Source organism: Alligator mississippiensis, chromosome 3 (assembly GCF_030867095.1).
Source record: "Alligator mississippiensis isolate rAllMis1 chromosome 3, rAllMis1, whole genome shotgun sequence".
NCBI classification, from domain to species: Eukaryota; Metazoa; Chordata; order Crocodylia; family Alligatoridae; genus Alligator; species Alligator mississippiensis.
In genome coordinates, this window is record NC_081826.1 from 294,633,834 (window position 1) to 294,645,990 (window position 12,157).

Here is a 12,157-nt window from a genome sequence, read left to right on the forward strand (position 1 = left end):
ACCATTAGGGAGAAAACAAACTGAAAGGTTGTTGACAGCTTCTCCTGTGTGTTCAGTTGTCAAGCACAAGCTTTGCAAAGGGAAAAAAAAACTAAGAAATTCATTAAAATCTGACCTTTTTATCCTTCTTTGCAAGGAAAATAATTAGACAGCCTCGCAGATATTTTGAGTGAAGCAAGGGGTAAGGGCCTGATATGATATGTATTGGTAGGAGATGTGCAGACAACAGTGCTAACCATCTGTGTGTACTATTGAAGTGAAAGAACAAGACTGACTTTAAGATCCCAGTAATATGAAGGAGTTTCTAGGGTTACTGTACTTTTCCATTGATTATTTTAGGCTCATGCTGTGTCTGGTTAGCTGAAAAACGTAACTGATCAGCAGCCAAAAGGATTTATGGCTATGTCAGATCAAATTGCAGCTGTGACATTTGGATTTTGTCACTGAGAAATGGCGATGTCTGGAAGGTAAACAAATAAATTGGCTGATTTTGTGGTCAGAAGGCAAAACTGTTGCGAGGGTGCTGGATAGTTTGTCAACTGAGTTATGAAGAAAGTTTGTTTAGGTTTTCAAAGCCAATGTTACTGTATGGCGTACTGATATATGTGTGTGTGGTTTGTATCACAAAAGGAAAAACCTTTCCAATGTGGAAATAAAGTTTCAGAGATTGTGAAATAAAACAAGTAATTTAAGTGAAGTTAGATCAATTTATTTCCCATTTAAAAAAAAGAAAAAACAAACCTAAAATGTGTGCCTATACCAAGTATTTGGCTGCTATATGGGACTGTAACTCCAAGAACAGGTTCTCGTACTGTGCACGTATACATTCTAAGACAGGCAGACAGAGTATGCATGCTGGTACATTCATAATGAGTTGTAAAACTGTAAAGAATCATATGGGAAATTTAAGTTGGATATTAGTAAGAACTTTCTATATTTGAGGGTTAAGTACAATCAGCTAGAGTTTGTGGAATCTCCATCATTGGTATTTGTTAACCACAAATTATACAGACATTTGACTGGGATGGTTTTAGACAAGGATGATCTTGCCTTGAACCATGGCATGGATTAGAAGACCTCCTGAGGGCCCTTTCCGCCCCACTTTGCTAAGACTCTCACTTTAGCTGCATACTGGGAGAAGTAATTTAAGCATAACACTGGAAAGGATGGTCTTAAAACTGGAACCACTGTCATGGTAGGTCAGTTCTTGGAGTCGCATTTAACCTTTATATTTTAAATTTACCCCAAACACTTCCAAGCCAATTATGCTATCTTCATAATATATCAGCATTTACTAAAATGTATAGTAAATCAAGAATGATGTTTATGAAATACATATACCAAGGGCTACATTGCGGGTAGTAATTTAAATTACAACTAAATAAGGGAGTGATATGAAAACATTTCTTATAGAAGAGCAATATTTGTGTGTCTAACTATCTAGGGGTTAATACTGTGCTTATCTGTGACATCTCATGCAGCTAGTCTTAAAATTTTGAACAACAGGTTTGCAGTGCATTATAGCAACCAAGTATTTTACCAATTGCCATGAGGCAGTGTATGAACTAAGCAATGAAGGCAGATTATGTGATATAGTTTATACCAATTTAAATCTGAAATACCGTAAAGAGAAAGCAGAAGGATTTGCTTTTTTTCAAACTGAATGACACAATTTAAGGTCTATCATGTGAGGGGGTTTTTATTCTTGTTTTCTAACTCTGGCTGGAGCACTAATATAAATACACACAGACACACACATATACATAAGCAGAAGGTAGCTAATAAGGAGAGAACTCATTGCCTTGTAATAACAATATACATGCCTATGTCTTTAGACGAAGTGAATTAGAATCATAAGTTTGTAATGGATCTCAAGGATCATCTAGTCACACAAACGCAGGAATGATATTCCAATATCTAGATATATCGATATATATCTCAATCATATCAAAATACATATTTCATATTTTTAAATATCATATCAAAATCTATATATAAATTAGTATATATTTCAGAATATCATTCCTGCATTTGTGCCGGGACTTGACCAGATGCTCCTTCAGATTCCTTATAAATCTATGATTCTAATTCACTTTGTCTAAAGACATAGGCATCTATATTGTTATTATAAGGCAACGAGTACTATCTTGATTAGTTGTTACCTTCTGCAACTGCATACTGTACTACTTTCACCTCTCAGGTCTGTTTAAACCTGATAATGCATCTTGACTCAGACTGATATTGTAAATTCACCAGAGCTGAGAATTTTATCTTTTATCAGCCTCTATGCAGCACCTTGCACAGCGATCTTAATTCAATACTTTTAGGCGGCACCATAACATAAACTAAGTTGTTTCTGACATACCAGTATAAATAGTTTGCCAAAGTGGAATTCTTGCATGCGCGAGATATCAAGAAAGTGCAGAGGTCTTGCTGGACGAGATTAAAAAAAAGATTAAAAAAAGGATTAAAAATGAGATCATAGCAAAAGTGTATAATATTCTTTCACTGTACATATGTGTTTCACTTTTTCAGCCTTATATAAGCAGCCTACTTCTAAACAGTCATACTGTGTGATACAATTCTCCAGCATGACTGTCACAAGAGTAGGTTTTGTTGATCTGCTAATGAATAGTGCCCAATACCTGCCTGCATATAGAGCAGGCAAGAGTTACTCCTCAGAGCAGATTTAGAGCCTGGAGTAAGGAGCCACCCCCAGTGAAAAATCTTAGGTTGAGTTTTCTTTCTTTGTTGCAAAAGCAGGGAGTACACATCACGTGGACTGCATCTGCAGCAGGGTGATGGATTCTCTGCTCTCACACTATTCAACTTTTCCATCTAGATGCTTATAATATTCAATTCCTATACAAACTTCAATTCAGTCACAAATATCAGTTCATCTTTATTCCTCAAATTTACATCTTTTATGTCTCTTGAGGCTTTGGCCCAAGAAGGTAATGAAAGCTAGAACTTCACAAAGCAGAGGAAATAAAATAGCCACTTTTATAGTTATTTTGTGCAGACCTCAACTAGAATCTCTATGTTTTAAAATATCTTAAATGTCTAACAGGTGCAAGATATTCCCTATCCCAATATTAATTTTCACTACAAGTCACTGATTTTGCATGCGGCACTACATACAATACTATTGTGTCCAACCAACATGTTCCTGTTAGCGCAATTAGGTTCATGAATGTGTGGCCTACAAAGTTCAGGTAGCCATCAGCATTTCACTATCTTTATATTTACTTCACTTGAACACTTCCTTTCCCCTCATAGAGCACCATTAAAAAAAAAAGCTTTTGCCTTTCAGATTATCCAGCGATATACTCTGAGCAAAGCTCATAAACTGTAATATTATACTTCACTAGTCAAACTCAAGTAGCATGAAAAGCAATTTAAAACAAGCATCCATTCATTTCATCTCAGTCCTTTTCAGCTAAAACGTTTTACTTACATCAAGGTTTTCACTATCTGCAGACTCCTTTGTTTTAGAAGATGGAGGTGGTGAAGATACAGGAGGGATAGGACTCATGATTTGGGAACTGGAAAATAAAGCAGGAGAGTATATCTTTTATAATCAAGGATTTAGGTCATGCAGATGGATGTACACATCAGATGAGAAAACCCAAGTAACAAACAATGGGTATGGACCAACATACAGTTGTACTGTGATCAAAGGACACTGTGTGTTGGCAGTAGGTCGAGGGAAATAATCATTCCCCTCTATTCAGCACTAGGGAGGCCACATCTGGAGTCCTGTGTTCACTTTTGGGCCTCCCACTACAGAAAGAATGTGGACACATTGGAGAGAGGCCAGCGGAGGGCAACAAAGATGGTTAGGGGGCTGGGGGACAGGACTTGTGAGGAGAGGCTGAGGGAGCTGGGCTTATTTAGTCTAGAGAAGAGGAGATTGAGGGGGGATTGAACAGCAGCCTTCAACTACTTGAAGCATAGTTCAAAAGAGGATGGAGCTGGACTGTTCTCAGTGGTGGCAGATGGCAGAACAAGGAGCAATGGGCTCAAGTTGCAACAAGAGAAGTTTAGGCAAGATATTAGGAAGAATTTTCTCATTAGGAGGGAAATAAAACATTGGAACAGGTTACCTAGAGAGGTGGCGGAAGATCCATCCTTGAAGGTTTTCAACACCTGAATAGACAAACCTTTGGCTAGGATGATGTAGTTGGGGCTGGTCCTGCTTTGAGCAGGGGGGCTAGACTAGATGTGACCTCCTGAGGTCCTTTCCAATCCTAACTTCCTATGATTCTGTGATGCAAGATGTTAGGATGCATCTGGTATGTCTGCTTGATTTTGCACTGATACAAGTACAGCAAAACTGCTCCAACTTTGACCTTGCTTTATTCAGGGTCCAAGTCAGGGTGATTTAGCTCACTGGTGTCAGTACAGGATCATGCTAACATAACAGAGTGAAATAGCTGCTATAGCTCTCCCTCCCCTTTTAAAGCAACTAAAATGCATGTCTGTACATATCCCAAGATTACCAAATGAATTGGACATGAGAGGTAACGGACTCCATTAAACATAGTAAGGTTTTCTACATCCATATCACAACTAATCTCAAGTATCAAAATCTGACATACCTAAACATGCAAGCTCTGGCAGAGCCCTTTGTTTCAAGGGTGATCAATGCAAAGTGCACCAAAGATACTTTCACTGTGCTTATGAAAATGCAACATGCCTGTACCTGCTTCAAGTCTGAGGCAGTGAATGTTACATCACTGCTGACAGTGTTTTACTACAGACAGCATTTCAAGCCTTCCTCCTTTGGAGTTCAGAAAACTGAAGGCACTCTATAAAAGCAGAACAGCAACAGGAATCACTGAAAAATAAAATGCTGAGGTGCAATCCAGGAAGCTGAAGTGAGCAAAAGATACACCTTAAATAGAGACGACAAGACCTCTAGCTATTTTTCAGAATGATTTAGCAGCTTCAAGTCCTATTTTTGAAAAAGCAATAGTCACGTGGGCACTTTTGGAAGCCTTACCCAAAGCACCAGAGTTAAGCTCCAAAACAAAAGGGCAGGAAGATGGTGAAGAATACTGAGCAATGCTTTAGAGTACTGGAGAAGGTCAGTGCCTTTGGTAGCTACTTTGCTGGCTATAGTTAAAAAACAACCAGAAGAAAAGATTTCACAGGCACCATTTAAGTGAGATGCTAGCGTACAGCTGCCAGCAATGGGACAAGGTCACATTCTATCCCAGGACTTCTCTTAGAAACTTAAAAAAGTTTCAAGAGCTTAGTCTGTTCTGTGTTTTACTAGAAGGTAAAGCCTGGGAATGACAATCCTGATGGCAAAGTGGTAAGGACTGAGGGTGATGCCCTCCACTGGAGAGCTGAATAAGGATCATCTGTTCCTACAGGGTGGATGATTAAGTAGTAAATTTCCAGTACTGGAGGTAAGCAGTTAGGGACCTTAGCACTTTCTCTTCTATTTCGCTTTTCATAAAAGATAAAAAGCCCAGGACTTTTGAAAAACTTATCTGCAGCATTTTTACAATGTCCATAAGAAACCCATAGAATTGGGTGCTTACTGTTCAGCCACACCCTTGCTTTAATATAATCGATTGCATAACAAAAGTTTTTTTACCTCTCAGTTAAAATTATCACTCAGTTTAAAGTCGATAAGCAAAACAGTGCTATTAACGGCTCAGCAAATGACATCCAAGAAAATCCAAAGCCATCCAGGAAATTCATATCTCCAGGCTGGATTCAGCCTGTGGAGTTGTAGGATACAGTCCATGGATCGCTGGACCAGCCCCAGGCCCACATGCACTACAGGCAGTATAGCAGGGCTGTCGAGGGGCCAGTGCATGCTGCCCAAGGTGCAGTAGCTAGACAAGCTGCTCATGTTACACACAGTACTAGGGACTGGCACAGGACGCACCTCTATGCAGCACCCTGCCAGACCCAGAACCAGAGTGCAGGGCTAGACAGCAGGACGCCACATGAAGCTCATGCCTCACACTGGCTCCCCATGCTGTGTTCAGCGTGTGCAGCTAGTCCAGCCCTGCATGCTGCAGGCAGCATGCACTGGCTCCAAGGCTTACTGTGCTTGCAGCCCCCAGGGTCAGCACAGGGCTCACACTACCCACAGGACACAGGCTGGACCCAACACTGCACACAGCGTAGGAACTTCAGGGCAAGGGCTGAACGGAGTGCCCTGGACCAATCCTGTGCTGCCCGCAATGCCAGGTCCAGCCTACACAACACAGGCAGTGAGCACTCTGTGCTGGCTCCAGGAGGCAGGCATGGACAGGACCCAGCACCAGAGGCTCTCCACAGGGGCTTGGTCCTGGTCCAACCTGAGAACCAGTTCAGGGACATTTATCCAGCCTACAAGGCTGGATAACTTTGACACCCCTAAACTAAGTACATACCAATGGAAAAAAAAGCACATTTGCAAGAAAGAATCAGGGGCTCAGTGCTAGAGCTGCTATCCTTTCTTCCCTCCCTTCCAAAAGCAATATCTACTTACCTATCTATTTCTGTGCCATTTGTTCCAGATGTTGCCATACTGTCTGATATGGATCCCTGACTGTCCCTCTTGTTTGGCTCTAGACCATTCTTTATATCATCAAAATTTTCATATTTTAGTGCTTGAACCAGCTGCAACAGGTACATCAACAAATCCTTGGGGAAAGAAACAAATAGTGAGAGTAATCAAGGATATTGGGTGCTCTGTACTTTGGAGATCTAGCCCACATGCAGAAGCTATGTCATAGTTTGGTCAGTGAAAGAAAATGAGGCAGAGAGAGAGAATAGCAGCCTCTGCAGGTAAAACAGTAGCTTACAATGCACACGGTCACACAAAAAGTACCTCATAATAAAAGTAATCATCGGTAGAAGAAATAAAGAGCCATAATAGCCAATTTAGAGAAGCTGTCCCTTTAGACAAGCTGAAACAGGTCTGCCTCATGCCTTACCGCAGTTATAATTTTTATCATCCTTACAATTTATATAGATATTGTTAACTTAATGATCTTGACTTCTGTCTGTAAAAGCTATGTAGTGTGGGACTTGGACGCCTAAGATATTTCCCTCATGGATTATCATAGAAGCAAAGAACAAAAAACATAACAGTCCCTACATTTCAATCCTCAAGGACTCCAGAAGTGGCATAGGTGGTCACAGTCTAACAAATATGTTGGCCAGTTTAATGGCCTTTAAAAAGGCTTGTAGCAAGGTATGCCTTTCTGGGGTCAAGAATACTGTGTAGTGTGCTGCCGAAACGAGCACGAGCATATGGAAGATGGAATGAATCTAGAAGTGGAGGGAGTGCTAACTAATGGACTATTTGTGTAGCTTACTGTGAGCTGGTTATTGCTGTGTTGCATTTTAAAAACTTGTCATGTATCCAGAAACAGAGAAATATGTTCACAGAATCTGTCACCATAAAAATGAGAATGGCACATATTCTATCTAAAAAAAAACCTAGAGAAAATATTAGGTTGAATTAAGCTGGCACCAGTCACAGCCTGTGCTTTCCATAAGTCTTTAAAAACAAATAACATCTCAACCCTTTTAGCTCCAAATAAGAATGTCCTTCTGAACTCCTTGTCAAAGGGAGACAGTATCAGGACTGTCTGAGATTTACTAAAGAGCTAATTTTGAAGGAAGCAGATTCATGCCAAAAACAATATTTTCTTATAATTAGAGACCGGCTTTAACCGCAGCAAGACAAAAGGTTTTCTGCAGTCTGCTCACAGCTTGCAAAGCCAATTTTGCGGGTGTATGTTCACAGTGCTTATCGGTGGAGAGACTGCAGGAGGGAGGAGGGGTGTGGGGGTAGAGGCCATTTGATTGCTGGCTGCTCTTCATGCCACCCTGATTCTCAGGACCGATTGGCACAGAGGCCCCGGCAAGGGGAAGAGAGATGAGTGGGCAGCCACTATCTTGTCCGCTGCTCTTCATGCTGCCCCGCCAGCCACCACTTTCCCCTCCCACCACTGGCTCCTACTGGGGAGCCAGGATTTTATTGTTATTAAATTTTTTTTGGTTGATTTTGTGGATTCTGCAAAATCTGAGAAACCATAAATTAAGCAGGTCCCTACTTATAATATCTACAATAACAAAAACTTTATGATTTCATAAAGTCTGCTTGGTTGAAGACCAGCATCAGAGAACAACGATACACACTAGGAAGTCTTGTGTTTCATAACCGTAAGAAAAAAAAAACCCCAACACATGTACACTGAATACTGCACCTTATTTTCGTAATTATCACAGTAATTTTACCATCCCTTGAAGATAACATCCTATACTCATGCCAATCCAAGATGACTATGAATTCAAGATGACACTCCAGTAATTATATTTTATACAGTAAAAACTCTGTTATCCGGCATCCACAGAGAATGGGGGCTGCTGGTTATCAAATATGCTGGTTATCTGAGAGTTATACTTACGGGGGTTTTTCAAGAAAGAAACTAAGCCTACATTTTAACTATGATATAATAACTTTTACTACTAACTTTTTAATATAACATTATTATAACTTTTAATACAATTAACTTTTTAATGTCATTTTAACTATGATATAAACAACTTTTACTATAATTAACTTTTTAATACAACATTATTATAACTTTTACTATAACATTTTAACTATGATATAAACAACTTTTAATATTTTAACTATGATACAAGAAATAATATAGTAAATAGCATACTGAATAATTACTGCCCCTCAGCTGCTTCTGAAGGCAATTTGGGATCAGAGGTCGTCTCAAAATGTGGCTCTGCTCTGGAGCATGGCTCTTCTTGAAGATCATCGACATCAACACTAATATCTGATCCTTGACACAAGCTGCAGAAGCTCTTTGAAGTGACCTGTGGATTGCCTTTTTTTCAGGAAATTGTTGTGAACAACACGAAGTTGCATCACTTCCTGAGCAGAATACGAAGACTGCTGCTCAGAAAATTTCAAGCATGTTTCCAGACGTGCAGAAGTAGCCCAAGCCACTTTAGTTTCTTCCCTGTGGTCTTCTTCCCCCAGGTCTTGTTCAGGTGCAATATCTCTCTCAGGATGCACAAACATTTCTATAATTTCAGCATCAGTAAGGGTTTGTGCAAATTCCAGGTATTGATCAATCTTTACCGACTCTTCAAGTTCAGCATCTCTGAGTTTAGCGAGTGGGTTAGTGGGGTCAGCATTTTGAAGGACATCAAGAATCTCTTTTAATGATTTTTTTTTCTGTCTCACATTGAAACCTGCCAATTCTTCTTCATCACAAGTTCCCTCTGCAAACATCAGTGCTGCCCACAATTTTCTCCAAGCCTTACTTCAAGTTGTACTCTTCACAGCACGCCAGGAACATGCCACATTGAAAATTGCATCCTTAATGGTGTACTGCGACTGAAATTCTTGGAGATTGCCTTCATAGTTGAGTAGCTTCCTCATAAAATCCCTTCCGTAGATGGATTTCAGGTTTTTGATAATTCCTTGATCCACAGGCTGTATGAGTGAAGTGACATTTGCAAGCAGGAAGATGGTAAAAGTATTTCCAGACACTGAGTCTGCTTCAGGAGGGTGAGCTCAACAGTTATCTAAAATCAGAATAAATTTTGTCTTCTGGCTTTCCAAGCTTCTTCAGAGGCTCTTTCACTGCTGGTACAAAGACATGGTGAAACCAGTGCAAAAATATTTCCTTGTCCATCTGTGCATTAGGTTGTGCCTTGTACTCAACAAGCAGATGAATGACACCCTTGAACGCTCTTGGTTGCCTGACTTTTCCCACCACTAGCAGCTTGATTCTATGTGTGCCGGCTGCATTTGCGCACGTAAGCACAGTCAGGCGGTCCTTGCTCTGCTTAAAACCAGCTTCACCAACCTCGCCTGCACCAGCCAGGGTAGAAGTTGGCAAACAATGCCAAAAAAGGCCAGTTTCATCAGTGTTGTAGATCTGCTCTGGGGTTACGCCATGCTTCACAACCAATTTCCGGAAAAGCGCACAATATTTTGCAGCAGCCTCACGATCAGATTTTTTTTCTCCAGACACATCAAGCCTTCTGATACCATGACGAAGTTTGAAGCAAGACAACCATCCATCTGAAAAAACGCAGGCCTCAGTCATTCCCATTTGTTGGTAGAAGTCTTTTGCTTTTTCAATTGGCATTGGGCCAGAAATTGGAGCGCTCTCTGAACGTTTTAAGGCAAACCATTCGTACAATATCTTGTCTAATTGTTTCAATTTTGGTTTGTGCAGAGTACGGAGTTGCTCAGTTGCTTTACTTAGCTCAGAATTCATCACTAACTGGAGTAACTCTGCCCCCTGTGCCTTGATGTCATAGATCGTAGACGAGCCATCACTGAATTCCTGCATCAACCTGTTCCTGTTTTCTCCTTTCTCCAGGCGCTTAATTATGTCCAATTTCTGCGTAATAGTTAAAACAACACGCTTTCACTTCTGTCCTCTGCTTGCTGATGGAGTATTGGTAGCCATAGTTGCAGGATGGGCGAGATATTCAGCAATATTCAGCAAGTAAGTCACAGCACAAGCACAAGCTAAACGTGATTACAATGGCGGTTGAGACTGCCGCTAGAGACTTCACTCGGCAACATCCCGAACGGCAAGACGCCATGTATGACAGATGCTGGTTAATACAGAATTCTGGAAGGTAAAGTGCTGGATAATGCAGCTTTTACTGTACATGGAAAATAAATAAATGTGTTATAATTTTCTATGCCTAGAATCTAATTTCTGGAGGGTTGTCTTAAAATTAATCCACCTCCCCATTGCTATAGCAGGGAAAGTAACAGCAGGGAGGCAAGCAATGGCAGGGGGCAGCGCTAGGGAAGTCAAGTGGCCTGACCATCTCCAACACCTATCCCCACCTCTGACTTACCTTAGTTATGCAACCAGGTCTAGTCCTAATCTGGCCTGGGGCACAGAGCACAAGGTGGCTCTGGCTCTACCCCCTGCCTAGCCAGGTAGCAGGAGCTACAGCAGTAGCAACTCTGGCTCAGGCCCAGGCCCCAGCAGCTGCGGGGCTCGCAGCAGCTGTGGCTGCAGTTGTGGCCATGAGCTCGGCACTGTGCTGGAGCCAGAGCTTCAGCAGCCATAAGACCTTGGATTTGAGTAAATATGGTATATATTCACGTATTAGCTAATACTGCAGACATTCTGTACTCGCAAGCTGTGAACAGGCTGAAAAAAACCCCCTTCATTTTGTTGTGGTTTAAGCAGGTCCCTAATTATAAGAAAATATTGTTTTTGGCATGAATCTGCTTGCTTCAAAATTAGCTTTTGTAAATCTCAGGCAGTCCTGATACTGTCTTCCTTTGATAAGGAGTTTGGTTCAGAAGGACATTCTTATTTGGAGCTAAAAAGATTTCAGATGTTATTCTATTAAGGTTTCATTTTTCTTATGATCATAGTAAAGGACATCCACATAACAATCCTATTACTTCAATACCTCATCATCTGCCTGCTGCAACCTGGCTACAGCGTATCGCCGCACTGTCGGATTGGTGAACTGAGATGACAAAAGCTCCAGAGAGTCCTCCACATCCATTGGCTTCCACTTGCCCAACAGTTCCAACGCTTGCTTTGCCTCTTGAGGTAGGTCCCAGTTGACACATTTCAAGAATTTAGTCAAAGCCTTAAAAAATAAGATTAAAAAAGTAACTAGTTCTGAGCAGCTATTAAAAAAAAAAAGGCAACTAGATTATTTAAAAAAATTACACTAACTCCAAATTTGATTTCATTTATATTTGCGTAAACCTAAGTAAATTGCATTATTGCAAGTTGACCCATTACATTTAACTGCATTAACAGGACTTTTCCCTTTAACACGTGGAGTCGGTCAACATCAAACTCTAACAGATGAGGTGGTTTACAGTTACAGTGCTGGGTCCTAGGCATAATAAGAGAAAGTAAACTGTTAAGTGTGATTTATTTCAGAAGATCTGATTTGCAATGTATTTGCCTATGCCATATTTACCAACATAACAACTATATACAGTATGCTGCCAACCTGGCTGAATATTTCCACAAATTAAAAAATAAAAAAAAAATTATCCATACAATGTTCACATTCACTTTTCTACTAAAGGAACATATTCAAAAGAGATTTCTTTTAAGATGCTTTGAATTGAAAAGTAGAGTGCACCCTCCCAGGAAACCCATGCCACATA

The 12,157-nt window shown here is 40.5% G+C and overlaps 1 protein-coding gene across 2 annotated transcripts in view; it reads right to left on the minus strand.

Moving 5' to 3' along the window:
* PIK3C3 (phosphatidylinositol 3-kinase catalytic subunit type 3) overlaps positions 1-12,157 on the minus strand; it is a 130,111-nt gene that overhangs the window by 83,611 nt on the left and 34,343 nt on the right. For both annotated transcript variants that reach the window (XM_014593937.3, XM_059725305.1), the window contains exons 10-13: positions 11,437-11,622; positions 6,497-6,651; positions 3,458-3,545; positions 2,366-2,433 (exon numbers count right to left, since the gene is read on the minus strand). In XM_014593937.3, coding sequence (XP_014449423.2) covers positions 2,366-2,433; positions 3,458-3,545; positions 6,497-6,651; positions 11,437-11,622 — 497 coding nt within the window. The remainder of the gene's footprint in view (positions 1-2,365; positions 2,434-3,457; positions 3,546-6,496; positions 6,652-11,436; positions 11,623-12,157) is intronic.